We start from the raw sequence: 20,868 nt of genomic DNA, 5'->3' as shown, positions 1-20,868 counted from the left end.
AGAGGTGAGTTTTACCCTTGGGAGATACCAAGATATTTAGATGCACTACAACACAGGAGGTTTTTCAGGACCTCAGTTAAGTTCTGCTATGTTTTTTTTTCATACATTGTTATGCTAAAACATCAAAAACTGTAAACTGCATAGTATTAAACTTTGCACACCTAATTTTAAGGTAGGAGAGGTTGAATTTGAAATAGTGATCACAATTCATCATCCCATTATTTTCCACTGGTTCTACAAGTTCCGTCTACCTTCTTGTCTGGTGCATTTTTGGTACTGAAGCAGGAAATTCAGCTCAAAAGCACAAACTAACCTGGTTTTGTAATTTCACTGTGCTTCAGTTTCCTGGTGCATCATATTATACTTGGTATTTATCACATAATTATAAGACTATTTGCTTCACAAACAATAATCACATATCATAGCTGCACTCATGTATTCAAAAGCTAATTTAGGTAGCTGTAGTTTAGGTACAGTTCTACATAGTACTCTATTACAGCATATGACTCGGCCTTCTATTAGGCTGTTCTCACTTTATGTAGTAGAGAACCAGGATGCCAACTGAACTCCAAACCCTGTTACTAAAAATGTGTCATGTGGGTCAGTCAGGACGTGAAGCCAAAAAAAAAGAACCACTGCCAAACTGGTCTGTGGTGTCAGATCTGTGCTCACAGAAGCAGCCTGTGACCTGAAACACACATTGTTGTAGCACTGCAGATTTGCTCCTTTTGGCTTCTTGCTGCCTGGGGTACAGGATAGAGTGTCTGTGGTCTCTCTACATGAAACAGCCTCTCACAGTCTGGCTGAAAGAAAAGTGGTTCATTTAAAGTCACGCTCAGCTCCGGTAGTCCTGTAGGCAGGACTGGTTTTCCTTAGAAAGGACTCTTTACCTACCAAATCTGTAATGAGTTTGTGCTAAGGAGGTTTCTGCAAACACCTCAAGGTAAAAGGATGGCATTTTACTGTGTAAGCCTGTCTTGTTCTGGCTTTTGCTGCTTACATTCCTGAAGTATTACCACTGCATTAAAAAAAAAACTTATTTGGATTGTTTATTGTGAGGGTTTCTTAAGAATGAAGTTAATTGGGAATATGAAACTGCATTAGCTGGAGTTATCCTGTTATTGTTCCACAGCTGGTTTTCTTTTATGTGGAAAATGCTGCATGTTTATGAAGAAAGTTATTAAATTAACATAAGGTAGAGTTATAATGCTCATGCTCTCATTGATGTAGAATAGTATTGCAGAGATATCTGCGGGTATTATCAAATACACTACTTCAAATCAATTATTCTTCACTTTCAACTTCAACAACCTGTTGGAATACAGCAAATGCCTGACAAGCCAGTGAATGTTACAAGGACCAACAGAAGGCTAAGTTTTTTGTATGATTTGTATTCTGCAGCGTGTGAGACAGCAATCATAAATCACCTGCTGTAGCAGGGATTCTATACTCACAGCATCAAACCTCTGAGCAAAATTTACCAGATACAATTCAGCACAATGACATCTGAAGAAAGTGGATGGATTTGATATGGGAATCTGCATTGGGAAGTTTTCACAATGAAAATAGATTATCACAAAATAACAGCATAAACTGATGATCCACTGGAAAGCACCATTACAGAAAAGTTAGAATTGTCACATAAATGAAACAGAATAATTTATCCATAAGATTTCAGAAGATAATGGCAGGTAGTTACTTACAATTTCATACTCCTTTGAAGTAACTATAATTCTCCATGCAACAATTTTCTCACTGAGAAAGCAAATAAAATCTTCAGATAGTAAGTAGAAATAGTGATCTGCAAAAACATGAAATTGGTAATTGATCGTATTTCCTGAAAAGGCTTTACAGGCCACAACATATTATAAAATAAGTTCCCTTTCTGAACTCATTCACACAAGCAATCCTCGCTCATATAAGTAACTACAATAAAGTTAATGTGTCTTCTAATGAATATGTACACAAACCAGATCCCACTATACTGGTCCTCCCACATCAAAGAATAGACCTAGAATGAAAAGGATTAGTTTTTACATTGGAGTCATTGGAGTGAATATGTGTAACACACAGGTCTGTGAAAAAATATGTTTAAAGCCTACACTGGCACCTTTTTTAAAAATCAGTATCATATTTACGTAGCTGTAAGAAATGTAAAATACAGGTAATGTTTTGAACATAATGTTTGATTTAGGTCAATATGCAAAGCAATGATCATATTTGCATTAATACAAAAAATTTCCATAATCACATCACTGGTAATCCTTCTTTCATGCAGCTGTTAACCAAGGAATGTGTTTGTTGTCCCTACAGAAATTAAGTAAAGGTACTGTATTGCTTTTTCTCCGTGATATTTAGGAATGGAAAAGTTTTCACAATGTCAAAAATTCAAATATATAAATGTACTCAAGTAATTCTTCCCTATGTCTTCTTATTAAAAAAACTCCAAACCATTTAACATAAATTTTGTTTAAGGGTATAGATACATTTGGTTTTTAAATCTGGTTAAGATGAAGAGAGCAAGAAATAACTAACAAAATAGTCCCAACCCACACAGAATGTTGCTAGATTCAGCACTGGTCAGGGGAATGCCAGAGACATATATTCTCATTCCCCCACAAAATCAGTTTCACTATGTGTACTCTGATCTCAAAAGTGCATGTAAGTGTATAAAGCAATATTTTGTCAAGAGAACAAAATAGTGACAAGACACTGGATTCCCTTTGAAGCCTCAAGATCCCCTGGGCAAAATAAATAACCCATTATAAATAAATGCTTGGCTACTCCCATTCTGCATATTACATCTTTACAATTAATCTCACTTTTTGTAAATTTATTGCTACTTAAAACATACATGAAGAAATTAGCAACAGCTGACTACCTCTTATCCTGAAGTATAGTAGTTGATCAGTAAAGTTAAATGTTTTATGGAAGTTTCATGTGAAAACATCTACCTCTTGTGCCCAAATCTGGAACTGCCAGCTTTTTCAGACAATTTTCATTAACCAATACAGAATAAAACTTGAATTATTATTTTTAATAATATTAATATTAATACTATTTCCCTTCAATGCTGATTCATACTAATAATATAGCTCTTCATAGTGTAAGGATAATGCGGATCTTTGCACAGACCTTTTCTCTCTATAGACTTAAAAATCAGGGCTCAGTGAGGGACAGGGTCTCCTATGAAAGAAGGCCATGTCAGGAAATCACCATGCACACAAAGTCTCAAAAGCACAGATTTCTACTGCAACTAAGTTAAATTAGATGCCAAAGCTAAGTTTACTTCAAAAATCTTAGAGTAACTTCAAGTGCAAAAAGTACCTGATGAATATGAATTTTTATTTTGCTGCTAAAAGGCTCTGAATTCTGATTTAATGTGGGTAGAAATGAATAAATGGTAGCAAAATACTCAGAAACCAGATTTGGTGCCTTTAGCCTGGTATTGTGGAGATGTTGGCAGGGTTTTCTATTCTCTATTCCTCCAACCCTTCTTCTAAATCTTCATTTTATAGGTAATTTATTTCTGATTTACCATTTTCTGCTCCATGAAGTTTTCATATTTTTGCCCTTACTACTTTAGAAGAGATTCTCTGTACCGCTTCCTCATCACAGTCTCAATTAAAAGAACATCAGAAAGCCAAGAGTGGGCCAGAACAAACGGTCATGTCTTTGTCTCCTGCTTTCAAAGAGGAGAGATTTGAGATTTCCCCCAGCCTTCCTTTAAACTTATACCTATTGTTTCAGGAAGCCTGAAAGCTCATCTCCACTTAGAAGAGTTTTGCTGGTATACTCTGTTTTAGTGTTTGTAACTGCTTAACCCTTAAAACAAGAGTGCCTGAATTCAGACACACTTCAACACACTTGCAAGCGCTTGAGTAAAAGTAGTCTGCTCCTCTGTAGTGGTTTAGATTTGCCAATTTGAGTTTCCCGGCCAATGCACCAAATAATGTGGTGTGCTTAGTGCTGGCTAAAATCACCAGTGCACTTATTTCTTGCTGTGGGATATGAATCAGGAGAAGGGCAAAACAGGCTTATAACTTGAAAGGAATAAAGAAATTTTATTACCAGGCCTACAAGAATAAGAAGTATCAGAATAAAACCTCCAGAACACTCTTCCTCCCGCTGCCCAACTTCTTTCCTTTTCCAACTGACAATGTAGAAACAAAACCTGGGATGTTACTGTTACAATACCTTTTCATCAGTTCTTGTAGGAAGAGGAGTTTTCTCTTGCCATGCCATGGTGTCCTGGGGTGAGTGTGATGTTAAATTGTATCCCCATTCATCCACCTAGCCCAGAAATAGGTTTTGTATCCTTAAAGCTTCATCTAAGAGTAAAAGTGAGTGGAGAAGAAGCACCGAGTCTGTTATCAGAGACTGTACTTGCTCCCCCCGCATCCTGGGCCAGGGTTTTGACTACAGCACAGACAGACAACAAGATCGCCTTGGCTTTTCCAGCTAGCCAGAGCAGTGAGGTCTTCCTGGACTGTTTTCTTTCCCTTTTCCTTGAACAGATCGAACCTGCTCTGGACTGGGGACTCGGGGGAACACCGGGAGCTTGCACCCATGGACTACCAGGAGCCCAGCCTGGGTAGCGGCATTGTCCAGCACCAGAGGGACTGATAACAGAGCGAACACCCACAGGAAAGAGACCCTCTGAATTTTGTCATCTCCTTGGAGTGGTGAGAGGCTTTGTAATTTGATATTGTTCATTCTTGTGCTGGGTAGTGCTGTGCCTATTAAATAAACAGGTTTTTTCCACTTCTCTAGAGAAATCTCTTCCCAAACCTTTTGGGGGGTGGGAGAAAGGGGCCATGTGGGTTTGCTTCCCGGGGGGGCGGGGGGGGGGGGGGGGGGGGGGGGCACTGGAGGTTTTCTCCCAAATTTGCCCTAAACCAGGACACATGGAGACTTCTCCACAAGAAAGTTTTCTTGTGGCGTTTCATTTCCACGAATAGCAGCTGCCTGGGAAAAGTTCCGCAATTGTGAAATTCATCCCATTTTCACAGCCCTCCTACAGGTGTGTCCCTACTTGTAGCCTTCCTACAGGTATGTCCATGGGCCATGAACTCATGGGGTATTATTTTAAGGCTGAGTTGTTCAAAGGCAAAGGTTCTCCTCATCTGTCTCTGTAATCATCTCTCGGAAGAGAGGTTTTCTTCTTCTCTCCCTGGGGGCAAAGGGTCTGCATCAGCTCTCACATCTCTCTGTTCAAGCTTCCCATTGGATCATAGCTACTTCAACATCTGCTTGGCTTTATAAATTTATGGATGCCTCTGCTCACATCTACAGTTTGAATACTTCATCCCCCCATACTCTCTCATGAACTAAAGGGGATATTTCAGTGTATTATTGTCTATCTCCATGGTACTACCAAAAGAGCTTTCAGCCCCATTAGGGCATCTCCTCATTCTCCTTCCATCTGAGACTTGACTCCTTCTTTACTGACCTTGGTGTCTTCATGTTGTTATTCTACACGGCTTCCTCTTTTTCTCTCCCCGGAGAGAGGATCAAGGTCTGTAGGTCTCATCTGTGTAGTGAAAGGGTTAATATCTCGCCCAGTGGCCACAGCAGTTACTGTGATGGATTTCAGGCCAAGCTGGGACCCTCCCTCCACCTGGCAGTCACTGGGGGGGCAGACAGGACATCCTGGAGCCGCTTGCAGGGTCTGGTGGGCCCTGGCTTGGTGCAGGCCAGGGGGATTTAGTGTCGGCGAGTGTCAACAGCCATGGCCTGGCCCAGCCTGGGGCCCCCCAGCCTCCTGTCCCCAGCCCGGGAGCTGCTGGGGTCTGGCCCAGCCTCCCCGAGGCTGCACAGGCCGCAGGGGGTCAGGGCTGGCCCCACCAGAGCTCAATTACCTTTTGAGGCTGGAAGCAGAGAGAGTTCCTGGGCTTCCTGTTTTTAAAATGTGGATTTCACAGAGGTGGATCTAACTTCTAAATGGTTCAAAATGTTGTCAGTTCTCAGAATTAGCCAGCTATCGGCCTTTCCCAGGCACAGAGGAACCTCCCAGCAGCTTCTCTCAGAGAAATCACTTCCATGGGTCGTTTCTTACTTCTTCCCCAAATGTTAATCAATGCAAAATCAGCACATCCTCTAATTACTAACTCTGCTTAAATTAGCTTTTGCTGAAAAATATTTAAGTCCTCAGTTCTTTTGAAAAGCAAGTATATAAGCATCACAGAATCATTAAGGTTGGAAAAGACCTCCAAGGTCATCAAATCCAACCTTGGAGCAATCACCACCATGTAAAATAACCATAGTACTAAGTGCCACATCCAGTCATTTCCTGAACATCTCTGGGGACTGTGAGTCTCTGGGCAGTCCACTCCAATACTTAGCTACTCTTTCAGTGAAGAAATTCCTCCTCATGTCCAACTTGAACTCCCCTGGTGCAGCTTGAAGCAATGTCTTCTCATCCTGTCTCTTGTTGCTTGGGAGAAGATACCAACCCCCACCTGGCTACACCCTCCATTCAGGTAATTGCAGAGAGAAACAAGGTCTCCCCCGAGCCTTCTTTTCTCCAAAATAAACAACCCCAGCTCTCTCAGCCAGTCCTCACAGGACTTGACAACCCTCCACCAGCTCTGCTGCCATTCTCTGGACCCATTCCAGGACTTCAATGTCTTTTCTATCATGAGAGGCCCAGAGCTGAACATAGGACTTGAGGTGTGGTCTCACCAGTGCCCAGGACAGGGGGACAATCCCTGCCCTGCTCCTGCTGGCCACACTATTGCTGAGCCAGGCCAGGATGCCATTGGCTTTCTTGGCCACCTGGGCACATCCTGGCTCATGTTCAGCTGCTGTCACCAGCACCCCCAGGTCCTTTCCAGCCACTCTGCCCCAGCCTGTGGTGCTGCCTGGGGTGGTTGTAACCCAAGGGCAGGAACCAGCACTGGGCCTTGTTGAACCTCCCACCATTGGCCTCAGCCCATGATCCAGCCTGTCCAGATCCCTCTGCAGAGCCTTCCTACCCTCCAGCAGACCTGCACTCCCACCCAGCTTGGTGTCACCTGCAAACTGACTGAGGCTGCACTCAATCCCTTGTCCAGGTCATCAGTGAAAGCATTAAACAGGACTGGCACCAGTAAAGTGAGCAGCCACCACCTGGATGTAACTCCATTCACCACCACTCTATAAGCCTGACCATACAGCCAGTTTTTTACTCAGAAAAGAGTGAAAATAGAGTAAAAGAGCACCCATCCAAGCTATGGACTATCAGCTTCTCCACCAGAATGCTGTGTGAGAGAGAGTAGCAAAGCTTTACTAAATTTTTTTTTTACTGAAGCTTTACTAAAGTCCAGATAGAATTTTTCCAGGTTTTCCCTCATCTATTCAGCAGGCCACCTGCACATAGGCCCCAAAACTGCCAGAATTCAAGAAGTGTTTAGACAATGCTCTCAGCCACTTGGTGGGACTTCCCCTCTGCAGGGATAGGAGCTGGCCCCAGAATGCTAAAACAATGGCTTGGAAACTGCAGAAGTAAACTGCAATTTGGTCTTTGTCTCCACGTTTTCAAGGAATTGGACACATATACTAAGCCGTATTGAAGAAATGCTTTTGGTAAAGCAGAAGAATGGTGTTTGGTATAAAGGTTGAAGTCTCAATGCTTTAACTTTCTTCAGTTCCCCCAGTCCCAAATCTAACTGGACATGTGCATGGGTGAGATTGTGCTCTCCAATGCTCAGCATTATCTTCTGCCCTAGAAGCAAAGCCCAATGCACAAAGCTCTGCTGAGGAGAACCAGATGCAGACCACCCCGGTCATTGTGTAGGCGTATTCCCTGGAGTCCCAACTGGATTCCTCACTCTGCTCCCTACTCCCACTATTTGGACTAGTGTGCCAGGTTTGTCTATGCTACATGCTCAATTCTGCAGTTTTGAAGTAGTTCACACTCCATTTGAAAGTCCTGGTACACATGCTCCTTTTGTACAACACTGAGCATTACTTTGACTTTGCTTATCCCATCCATTTATTTTTCTAATAGAATAATTATAACAGGCTTTGCTTCTTGTGAAGCAACTTAGACCACTAACAAGCAATGTTTTTTCCCTGTAAAAATATTTTTCTCAACCCAGTAAAGAAGGGTAACGGAAATGCAGCTGTCTTCTTTCATTAGCATTTCATGACCCAGTCACTAATGATAAGAAGAAGGAAGAAATGCAGACATCAAAGGCCATGAAAGCAGAACTTTCTGATGAGAATGGTGTCAAAAGGGTTGAATGACACATTGGCAAATCTTTAGGTGCTTTATTATTGAAAGGAAGTATGTCTAAGACCTCTTCTACTCTTAGATGCTAGTTGCTTGTCTGATATTTGAATAATACATCTATCTCCTAAGATACTATTTCATTTTCAACGAACTTTTGTAGAAAAGCTTTCCTCATTTAAGTTATAGAACAAACAGGTATAGAAGGCCAAACAGGACTTTGCCTCATCCATGTTATCTGATTTCATATTTCTCTCACAGGAAAATGAATGACTGAAGTAGCTTGGAATCTAGAAACAAAACCCTGGATTGTATTCCACTGCTTCAGAGGAAAAGGAATTTTTGTGTGCTCTTCTGATTCAAGTGATTAGATGGAGTGAACTGCTTTGTGGAGCACTGGATCTAATAACCACGCAGGACCAAAGTATTATATATGAAAGATTGGACAACCAGCAAGCTGGGACTTGGTGTCCCTGAGAGCAGAATAGATGGGTCATCCTTGCTGTATCATCCCAAGTACATAGTAATGATAGCCACGATAGCCCTATAAAATCTTAATCATTATTTAAAGACCCGTTACAATTGTTTGGCAGGAGAAAACACAAATATTTTTTACGATTTCAAAAGAAATACCAAACAAGACCTGGAGGGATAAATAAGACTGACAACAGAGGATGCTTCTGTTTTTCTCTCAAACAAAACAGGAAGCCTGAATAAAGTGTCATCTTTTGTGATCAGAAGGGGATGTGTAGCCTGACTTGCATCATATATGGCATTCTTCAAATACAGATAAAGTAGACAGATGTGTCCCCTAGAAAAGAAAGCAGAAATAGAAAGCTAGCATGACTTCAGTTCCCATTCCACCAGACTAGAAGTCTCTGGTAGGAGTTGAATCATTCCATTAGATAATATATGTGCTAATTTCTTTCATGCTCCACAAAATTTCTCATTTTTCAGCTGCTGAACTGTGTTATAAAAGGAATATCTACACCTTTATCTAGCTGTAATAGGAATAGTGAGCTAAAATACGTAAGAACAGATGCACCACCAAAGGTTTATCTACCCTCAAATACTTAAAATTATTTAATAATTATATAATTATTACCAGAATCAGGTTATTATGGAAGAGTATCAGAACAAGGAGACTATATAGTGATATTTCTCTGTAATAAACTTGTGGTTCAGGAACTTCCTGAGCTAGCGATGTTTAAATAACCCTTTCTTTCATGATTTTTTTCTTGTTCTTTAATTCATGGGAACTTCTGCATCAACAGTACTTCATGGCAACTATAAAAGTACATATTCAGTTGAGCTGTAGGACAAGTGTTTCTTTATTTTGGACCTACAATCTACTGGTTTTATATGATAACTCCTAGCAGATGGAATAATGAGTCTCATTCTCTATGCAATTCATGACTTTATAGATACAGATCTTAAACTAGAATGATATCTATCAAATGTCTACTTTCTAGGCCACAGAGTTCAAGTCTATTCAGGCTTTTTCCTCTCATATATAGGTCATTCTTTATCTTGATCTCTCTGTATAACTTCAAGTTTTGTTAACTATATCCTCAGATGCACTGAACAGTACTAACTATAAATTTATTTAAATGAAGACTATGCTCTAAAAAAGGCTTGTGAATGCACATTGAAAATAGCTTCAACAGTAAGAGCTTATAAATGTGCATTATACTTCCTTTATTTTAGTCTTTAAAATAATAAATGAAAGAAATCTACTTTTCTCACATACTTCTAAGCAAGTTCCTTTTTAAAAGTATGGAAAAATATGTATTTACTTGATTCAGTGAAAGTAAAATAATAAGTAGCAGAGACATAGTCAGATATTATCATTAAAAATTTAATTTAAACGATTTATTTTTAATTTATATATTAATAATTTAAGCTTTCTTAGAATTATTTTAATATTATATGAATATATATAATATATATAATTATATGAACATTACTATAAATACCATTCTATTCTAATAGTAAATGCAATTAAAATAAATAATTATCAAGTTAATAATATAATATTATTATATTATATTATATATTATATATATTATCATATCATAATAATTATCAGAAAGTTTATTTAAATAATACATTTTAAAAGGAAATTTTTCATAGAAGTAACTATAAATTCTCTTTAATTTGAATTTCCTACATGTTTTTGAGAAACAGGACATCTTGTCTGAGCAATAACTCTTAACCATAGGGAAAAACCTGAGGACTTAGTTAACTAAATACATGAGTTAGCTTTTGAATCTCAGTTTTAGGGTCCTGAGAAGCCCTTATCTCAGTCTAAAACAAACCAGAGATAATGCTCAACAGAACACACATTTCCATGGCCTTGGGAGTGCCAGGTTAGGAATGGTTGCTATTCAGATGTGATTGATATGGAAGTGTCTGGCAAAAAAATGCTGGTTTATTTGTTTTTTTCCCCTTGTCTGAAATCATCTTCTTTATATCTACTGTTATTTCCAAGATGTTATTTCAGCTTTCTCATTCCTGGTCTGCCAGGAAAATAATTTATTGACCTTTTCACCCCTTTAATATACAAGTGCACTTGAGTGTAGCAATTGCCTACAGACCTTATTCTCAACCAGTTCATTATGTTCTTTCCAGAAACTATTTATAAATTATCATACATTTTAAAAAACAAATCTGCTAGGATAAGTAATGCAAGTGTTTCACCCTTAGGAAAATGTGAAGAATAACCTTTTTTTTTGGCAGTACGCCTTTAATTTCTTCCTTTGTTTCTTCTCCAACAAGAGACTATCCTGTGTTTCTCACAGTAATCCTATTACATTCTTGTTAAGAATTGTATCTTCTATGATCACCACCTGAAAGAACAACCATAGTTTTCTGAGACTTTATTTCTCCTTTTTGCTCATCTCAGTTTCTAAAACCAACTTTCTGTTTTTCTCTTATTTATTTCCATGTTCCACTTTATATTTTGTTTTCAAATATACCAATACATCAATTAATCAGTAACAAAATGAACGTTAGGCATAATGTGAACCTGCTACTGAATGGAACAGGGATTCCATTGACAGAGGTTGCACAAAAGGCAGAATTAGTGAACATCTTCTTTGCTTCAGTCTTCACTGTGAATGCCACCCCTCAGGAATTCTAACCGAGAAGATCAGGGAGAAGGTCTGGAAAAAGAAAGACTTTCCTTTGGTTCAGAAGGATTGGGTAAGAGACCATTTAGTCAAACTTCACATCCACATGTCTATAGACCCTGACAGGATGTATCCATGAGTACTGAAAGAGCTGCTGGACACCATTGTGAAACCATCTTTGAAAGGTCATGGAGATCAGGAGAGGTGCTGAGGACTAAAAGAAAGAAAATGCCATCTTCGTCTGCAAAAGGGGAAAGAAGGAGGACCCAGCAAACTAGCATCCAGCCAACCTCACCTCAACCCCTGGGAAAGTGACAGAACACCTCATTCTAGGGACCATCTCTATCCACATGGATGACAAGAAGGTCATCAGGAGTCTGGAGTCAATGTGGAGAAATCACACTTGCTCAGCCTGACTGCCTTGTACATTAAGGCAAGTACCTGGATGGATGAGGGGAAAGCAGTGATACTGTCTACCTAGACTTCAGCAAGTCTTTTGACACTGTCTCTAATGACAGGCAAGCACAAGATCCTGCACCTGGGAAGGAACAATCTCAGGCACCTTGGGCTGACCTGCTGGAGTGCAGCTCTGCAGAGAAGGACCTGGGGTCCTGGTGAACAACAACTGTCCATGAGCCAGAAGAGTGTCCTGGTGGCCAAGAAATCCAGTGGTGTAATGAGGTGTATTAGGAAGAGCATTGCCACCAGTTCACGAAGGTGATCCTGCCCCTCTATTCAGCAGTGGTGAGGATAGAGCACTTGAGATGTTCTGGGCTCCTCAGGACAACAGAGACATGGCACTCCTGGAGCAGGTCCAGCAGAGGCTACAAAGATGATGGGGGGACTGGAGCATCTCACTTATTAAGAAAGGCAGAGGGAGCTGGTTTTGGTTAGCCAGAGAAAGCCTGAGAGGGGATCTACTCTTGTGTAAGTATCTGAAGGGAGAATGAAAAGAGGATGGACCAGGCTCTTCTCAGAGGCAATAGAATGAGAGACAATGGGCAGAAACTTAAAAATAAGTTCTACTTGAACATGAGGAAGAACTTCTTTACTGTGAGGGTGCCTGAGACACGGAACAGATTGCCCAAAGAGGGTATGGAGTCTATTTCTCCAGAAAAGAGATTAATAAAAAGCTGTCTGCACACATTCCTAAGTACTGTTGGTCTAGGGAAACCTGCTTATGTAAGGAGGTTGGACTAGATGACCTAGAGTAGCCCTTGCCAACCTTACCCATTTGATGATTCTTTTTGATTCTGTGATCTCCTTAAACAGGCACTTTCTTGGCTTTTTCTTTGCTCCGTGGGACATGACACACACTGCACACTGTAGAAATAAGGTGTTATTTTTGAAGAGCATCATGCTACAGCTAAGGTGGAAAGAAGCATGCTACATTCATTCAACATCAGTTAAAACCTGTTCTGGTACCACTGTAATCTATACCAGGACTAATGCACAGTTGACTCCATGCCAAGGAAATCATAATGTGCTTACAATGTGCTTGCAGTACACTTAAAGCCTTCTCTCCGCTTAAGGCTAGTTGCTCAAAATTGCCTATTTTCTCTTATTATTGCATTTATTGTAATTGCTGTTTATCCAGCAGTAGACTGAATTACAATCTCAATCTCAAGAACTGAATATAGGCTCTTTAGGACAGATCTAAGATCACTGGAAGATAAACACTCTGAAAGGATCTTATAAACCTGTTAGTTTTTTTAATGAATATTTATCTCTTTGTTTCTGCCAAACAACTCACTAGCAGTACCTTTTGAAATCAAACACGAGCACAAATATATATTACCTGCACTAGTGTAGTTTAAAGGTGGAACATGAAGGATGTGCAGGTACACAAGCAACATGAAGGTTTAAGTCCTTTGTAAGTATGGCCTGACTTGCTTTAAAAACACAGGATCCAGTAAGACACTTCAAGTAGTCCAACTGTCAAGGCAGGTATTTCAAGAGCAGCCTACCTCAGTGGAGCTTCTAGATAATGGCAGCACAATAAACAAGAGATGTTATAATAGACACATAAACTATGTACATGTACCCCCTTCTTAAAGCCTTTAATCTCAACTAGATAAAAAAGATCTTTAAATAAATGTATGTTACAAACTGTAACTATCAAACTAAAATGCTAATTAAGGAGATATGTTACAGTGTAAATTGTTTATATAGGCATAAGGTTTTAAGAAGTTTTACCAGCTTCATTATTTAAACCAGTTAAATATTTTGTTTTAACTGCAGACTCCATGCTTCACTAGATTAAGAAAAGAAGATAAATTGGAAAACCCAAGCCTATAGTTGTTTCACTAAGAAATATAGGAGGACACCTAGAATTTTATAAAAGGTCCAATCAAGACTGAATCTGTAACTGGTGACCTCTTCAGAATTATAGTTATGACTAGCTGGGGTACGTGGGAGAATCCACCACACCCTGAATTTCTTTTTCTACTTAAAACAAATCTGAGAAAAAGCCAAATGTTTCATTCCTCAGGAGTAAGGGTTTTTAAAAGCTAGGATAATGCAATAAACAGTTTTCAACATTTTAAAACTATTGTTTGAGGTCTGTGAGCATTTTCTTTCATGGGAGTAATGGGAAATTGTTGGCAGTTGATTCAGGTTTTCTGCTTTGATACCATATTTGATGGTATGGTATTTAAATATCTAGGAAGATAAAACAATGAAAAAATAACAAATAGTATTTTGAATTACAGTGGAAGTTTCGAAAACTGTTTCACCTTCCATTTTGCATGGATTTTAATTACCATCAAACACACTAGGTCTGGTATCAATATAAGAGCATCACAGCACTTATTCCATTGAAGACAGTTGTACTTCTCTAATAGTGTTTAATATAGTCCTAACCTTTTAATTCCAATATATTCTCTATGTAAAAATAATATCTAATATTATGTTTCCAGTGCTACTAATACCTATTTTGCTTGTTCATACTTGAAGAAATTACATAGAACTCTACAACTGAAGAACAGTTTTATTTTTCTAATATTTCTGTTTTGTGTTCTATGGTTTTGCTTTTTGCCTTCTAGTTTTCCTATTCATAGTTTAGTTAAAATCATCATAACCATTTGAAGGAATATTACCTGGTGAAGATATAATATATATATTGTGTAATTTTAGAGTTTACAGAAGAGCTGTATAATAAAAGGAATAAAAGAGAATTTAGAGTCCCCTGATTTTAAGAGTTCATATGTGAGTTCCACTTCTGTGGATAACATGGTATTCTAAAAAGGAATAGAGAACTGGTACTTTTGAAAAAACATTCATTTGCTTTCATTACAGTCACAAATCTTGAATCACCTGGAGGAAGTTAGATTAAAGTGTTTTTCATGCTCAGAACTACTGGAAGCTGAGTTCATACCTCAGACTGAAAACCCATTATTCCAGGTTGGGGAATGAGTTCTTAGTGCTTAATTTTAAAGTAGCTTACTATGTATCAGATTTCTAAATCATTACTGAATGAAAAATCATATTACAAGAAGTTTAGATTGTATCATTAATTATCTTTTATCAATGACATTTACAAGTCAAAACTCATACACATTTGCGTAGAATCTGCAATACTAGCACATTTTGCATATATGAGTCTATCAGCAACATGTACAGTATGAACAACACTTTTAGCAGCTTGACATTTCTGTTATATAGAGCTTGAATTCCATTAAAAAAACCCATTAAAAATTCCATTAAAAATAATTTTCCATTAAAAAATAATTTTCTTACCAATCTCCTGTCTTTTTCATGACAAATAATCTACTAATAATCTGAGCCACAAGAGGGCACACAATAAGCATTTGGCAGCCCAGCAGCCACAAAATGTATATAACTTTGTAAAAAAAACTGCAAAGTATCTTGTGTAAATGTTTCAGAAAGCCTAGAAATGTTAGTGTTTGTTGGAACTAAAAAATTACAGCTTGTTAAGCGAAGTAAATATTTTTCCCCTCAAACGCTAGTGTATACACCACTGTGCATGAGTTTTGATGAAAATGCATATGCATTTATCCATACAAATATGTCTTCCCTTCTAGTGAGCCTTGGAAATTATTTCTCAGTGCAATTAACTTCTAAAAGCCATGCCCATGCTTATATGTGTACATGCTTGTATGTGTCCACTTATAGCTGTTAACATCTATGAACAGAAAGTAAGAAACCATGTAATTGCCAAACCCTAGATAAGTAGATTTGTGAATGAATGTAGATGATATTGTTTCAGAAAGAAATCTAATTGGAAAACTGTGAAGCAAAATCCTTTTATGTTCTCTCTTTTAAGTCCTGTCTGTTAATTTTCTTATGCTGCACAAAACTTTGAAATATAGAATGTGGTAAGCAATGAATGCAACTGGAGAATTTAGATTTGGAGTAATTTGTGTTTCATAATTCTGTAATTTTGACATAATTGCATACTCGTATGAATTCAGTGTGCAAGTACTTTATCACTGCATGGGGACTTTGAAGACATAATTTAGATAGGAAAAGGCTCTTCACAACAGTTGTGGCATATTTTTGTCTAAAACTAGATCAAGAACTCTTAGCAAAAAGCTCACAGTTAACATTCCTGATATGAATTTTCAGTTACTTAATAAACCTTCACATTTTTCTCATTTTCAAGACTCTTTCAAGCTCTGCATCACTGTTACTGTTTCCTTCTCATATCACAGTCCCATGATCATCCACCTAAATATCCATGTCTTATTTTTCCCATTTGTACTCCCACAAATTACTCTTACATATTCTACATGTCTATTATTTTCTTTTCCCATTTAGTTTAAGATTACTTAAGTCATACACATAGTAAACCCTACACAGTAGATATATTTTTTTTGTACTTAAGGAGTTTCATAGTGCTAATACAGCCTTATTTCATAGTTTTATACAAAGAAGCAAGCAGTTTTAACCTCTCGCCTCAGAGAACAAGCAGACAGTCTTAAAAGAAACTAGAATAAATCTACCTTACAAGCTGTTGACTTGGCCTCCTATAGATTACCCTTCCTACCCTATATGTGCCTGGTACACAAGTAAAAGACATAGCTAGCAACGTCTTCATGTAAATAAAACCATGTTTGGAGTCAAAGTTCAAGTGCTGTCTCTGTTACAGTTTGAAATAAATAAGCATGGTCTGAAAAACAGACAATTTCTAAGGACTGCTTACAGGAATTCTCCTATCTTTCTGTTGAGAGAAGTGGCTGTCCATTTTCATCTGGTTCAGACCCAATTCTCCACAAGCCTACTTTGGTTATTGATCCTTTAAAAATCAGGATGTAAAATCCTCTCTGGCTCTGTATGATTGAGATGTGTCTGCCACAAATCAAATCAAATCACTGGATGAGCATCAATAGTTCCTGTGACAGTTTATGGTAGTAATAATAAGAAATTTCTCTCTACAGAAAAAAAACCAACAAACCTATGCTGTTACTGCAAACAATGCAAAAGGCAGAACAAAAATGGAAGTCTAAAAAAACAATAGGCAAAATGTAACGTCAAGAATATTCCCACTGGGACTTTTACAATCTAAACCATGACTTTCAGAGCTACATAGAAAAAAAAAAGCTGTGAGAGGTCATAAAAAATTAAAACACTGGCACCCATAGAAGGCAGCTATTGAGGACAACTACTTTCACAGCAGCCCCATACTCTTAATAAATCCTTTACTGGTAAATCCTTTTGTAAAAAGTTTATTTGCTTGGTATTCCCTCAGTTTCAATCAGAAAAGTACAAGTTGTTGAAAAGCAAGTTACAGAGAAATATGATTATTCTTCCCTCCGCTTTTTTTTTTTTTTTTTTTTTTTTTTTTTTCCTCTGCAAGATAAAGAGTATTGATTGTGAATAGGTAACCTTTTGGAAACGCATTCGGTTCTAAGGACGAAAAGGTTGCACTCCACTAGCATATGTCAGGAGATGGATTGAAGGGTGTTTTAATGAACACAGATTATTCCAGAGAGATTCGGGGAGAGGGAAAAGATGCACGTAGAAAAACCGGATTGTAAAAAAGAATTAGGAAAAACTTCCCTCAGAAGACTTCTAACTATCCTTTTATACTTCCGGCCTCTCATACGTAAACAGCTGCCTCTAGTCTAGGTTACCTTACTTCTATCATCAGCGTGGAGCACCGGCATTCGTAACGCGGCCACTAGAAACAACAAACGAGCTGATGCTCTACGCCAGGCTTTGCATTTTAAAGGAACGGCAGAGGCCCGGGAAGCACACGCCGAGGAGCGGCACTGACCACAGGCCCACTCAGCCCTTCCCCCGGGCCGGGCCCGCTCCGCCCTTCCCGCGGGCCGCGGCTCCGGCCGCACGTCCGGGCCCGGCCGCCCCGCCCCCCGCCGCGTGACCGCCCAGCTTCCGGGGAGAGCGCCGGGCCAGCAGGTCCGGGGGTGCCGCGACAGCAACTTCGGCGGGGCGGGCAGGCAGCGGCGGCAGCAGGGGCAGCGGGGCCACCGGCGACACCACCATGTCTGGCAACGGGCTCACTTACAGCGAGCAGGGCGGAGAGGCGGCGCCCGAGCTGGCGCAGGAGGCGGCGCCCACCGTGACCCCCTCGACTCCCGCGGCCTTCGGGCTCTTCAGCAGCGACACCAAGAAGTAAGGGAGCTCGCTAGGCTCTCGGGCGGTGCTGGGCTGGTGGGGCATCCCACGGGCAGGGACAGTTCCAGGGGCCCTGGCGGGGAAACCGAGCCTCACGCTTGACTCTCCTCGTGACTCCGCGGAAAAGTTCGCTTGCTTACGTTTAAAGTGTGCGTAGATAGTGGGTTATCTGTAAAGTATTTCTTTTGGTTTGTTTGAAAAACTTCTTATCGTTCCGACAGCTAACCGCGGTGGAGTTGTTCTAGTTCTGCCTTCAAATGTGTGTATATATAAAGTGTAAAAAAAAAAAGTATTCGTGGGGGTTACAGTTGGAAATGTAGTGGATCTGGGCGAGGTGGCCAGCTCGCAGTGGGTGCTAACAGTGTTAACAGTGTCTTGTTCAGAAGTTAAAATGAGGAAATGGATAAGGTAAAAAAAAACCAGCCAAATGCACTGGTACAGAAAGCTTTCAGCTCCTTAAAGTAAAAGTGGGTTGGAGAGGAAGAGTGTCCAAATGAAAGGATCAAAAGGTTTACTAAGCTGGAATTGTATTCTACAACAAATTGGAAATCCATTCCAAGAGCAACCAATAAAAAGCACCATAAACTTAGGTCTCATGTACATTAGAAAATCAATTGCTGCGTCTTCAGTTTGATTGTTCTGCACAAAGAGAACATCTGTGCTCTGGAAACCTCGACTGATGTGTTTATTTGTGAGCCACAGCAGAGTAAATCACGAAAACATGTAGCTGCTGGGACTCTAATGCTTAGCTCTATGAAGCAGTAGCTGATGGGCCTCCTCAGTTTGCGAGATGAGTCTCATCTATTTTGCTCCTTCTGTTTTGCTAAATACTTCACTTTTTCATTCTGTTCCAGTTCAAATTTTCACTGCTGTAGTATAAATGCACTTCTGTGGATCTGCGTTTTAGCTGATTTATGTTGCTTGCACCCTTCTTTTCATGTCACCTTCCACAGAAACAACTTGGCACTTTATTTCTAAACCATTACTTTGCTACTTTCATTTTTCTGCGGGCTGGAGGGTATCCTGTTCATTGATCACAGCCATAATTCTCTACATAACTCCTAAACTTAGGACTGTTTTGCAGGTGAAGTATAGCTCTGTTTATTAGATGTAGAAGCTGAAGTGAGTGATTCTACCTAAGGCTCCCCAGTGATCACAGGGAAATACAGCTTTGGGGTTCAGACATGTTTTGTACTCGAGTATGTATATGGATGTCCTTTAGTGTGGAAGAACCAGAACAACTTGTGATATGTGAGCATGCCAAATTAATTAATCGCTCTTCTAGGCTTGCTCTTATACTTACAGGAGTGTAATCCTCTAAAGAAGTGACTTGAGAAGAAAACAGACATTTTGTAGCTTTTGTAGCTGCCAAGGAAATTCTTGCTGAAATAGAGCATTATTCACTTCAGCTTAACACTTGCGTGGTTCAGCTCTGCGTATGTATTGGGTAGCTGAGGAACAGACACTGTGCAAGGAAGGTGATTTGTGTAATGTGAAAATTTGTGTAGTGTGAAAAAAACACTGGTCTGGAAGTGAGGGTTATTGTTAGAAAAGCAGACTGTGTGGCACTCTAGTTGGAAAATGCAGTAGTCATTCATCAAGCGTATACATGGTTTTTTTAATAGTTCACTCTAGTTATAGGGCAAAATCTGTTCATCAGAAGGCAATACAAAAGAGTACAGAGAAATGCAAGATGTGTCCTTGCATCTTGTGCATGAAGGTGTGGGTTTAGTGAAGTGTTCCACTGGTGAAATGAAAATTACTGTTAGAGCTTTTTTAAGGGTTTTTGAGATCTCTCTAGACTGTGTCTCATCATTGCTGATATACTCATGGCTGATATTGTTGTTTCAGTGCTTGGCAAACTTTTTTATTGTTGAAAAAGGGGGTTTCTTCCTTGGGTCTACTGATGATACAAGAAATACTCCTCAGCAGAGAGAAAGACATATATACATCACATATGTAATTTATGGCCCAGAACATTACTGCAGTAACAGTTGGACCAGAACCCTGCCTGTTGCCAGTCAGTCAGTACTATGTCATGTAGTTAATGTATAAGTATCAAGATACTGCTTTAAACACTTTATTGAAAAAGTTCCAGTCTCTTTTCTTTGTGTTGTCTATCTTCTCCTGTTTGTCATAAAGAAGTAAGCCAAAATGGTTATCAAAATAATGAAGTTGTTAGAATAAGTTGTCTTCTATCTTGTGACAGAAGGACCCACACGGAGGCAGACAGAGGCACAAACCAGTATTGGTAGACTTAAATCTGGAATCCAGTGTTGGTCTAATATAAATTATTTGTCCTGTTTTGTTTCTCACATTTCAGTGGGACTACTGTGTTAAAGTTCATCTCATCTGAAAGCTCTGAGCATCTGTTGGTGTAAAAGCCTATGTGTCATTCTCCTAAGCCCTAAAGCTACCTTTTTACCTTTAGCATTCGATTCTATCCGCTAACTTTTAATTACAAATATAATTTCAATTTGATTAGTAAACCTAGTATTTTTGGTACATGCTGATGTTGTGGTTTGGTTTAAACATGTGCTATCAGTATTGGAAAATATCTCGTTTTGTCAAAATTTCTGCCCTGGTGACATCTTAATCCTGACAAAATGTAAAGTTTTACTGTTAGAAGATTATTAAAGATAACTGTTGATTTCATGATCTTTTATATTAATATAAGCAAGGTGCGTTATGTTGCACATACCATGTGCAAACAGTGTTTCTCGTTAGATAATACACTGTACATACCCACTGCAGTGAAAGAAAATAGAAAACATAAAAGTACAACTTTGGTCTGCTTCTGTGAGGTGACTGTACATGTTCAGGACAAAAGAGAGGAAGAAAGGAGTAGGGTTTTCTAATCTTTCTATAGTAGTATAGCATGTACATAAGAAACTGATTTTTCTTTTTTCAATACCGGTTTTGACT

The 20,868-nt window shown here is 39.2% G+C and overlaps 1 protein-coding gene across 1 annotated transcript in view; it reads left to right on the top strand.

Moving 5' to 3' along the window:
- The first annotated feature begins 17,716 nt into the window (after nt 1–17,716).
- Nucleotides 17,717–20,868, top strand: part of AP3B1 (adaptor related protein complex 3 subunit beta 1) — a 155,743-nt gene continuing 152,591 nt past the window's right edge. Inside the window, exon 1 of the mRNA XM_014261067.2 lies at nt 17,717–17,940. Coding sequence (XP_014116542.1) covers nt 17,810–17,940 — 131 coding nt within the window. The 5' untranslated portion in view covers nt 17,717–17,809. The remainder of the gene's footprint in view (nt 17,941–20,868) is intronic.

The sequence above is a fragment of the Pseudopodoces humilis genome, chromosome 4 (genome assembly GCF_049639895.1).
Source record: "Pseudopodoces humilis isolate 2021_Gansu_Grassland_sample_001 chromosome 4, ASM4963989v1, whole genome shotgun sequence".
Taxonomy (NCBI): Eukaryota; Metazoa; Chordata; class Aves; order Passeriformes; family Paridae; genus Pseudopodoces; species Pseudopodoces humilis.
This window is presented reverse-complemented; position numbering and strand designations above follow the sequence as displayed.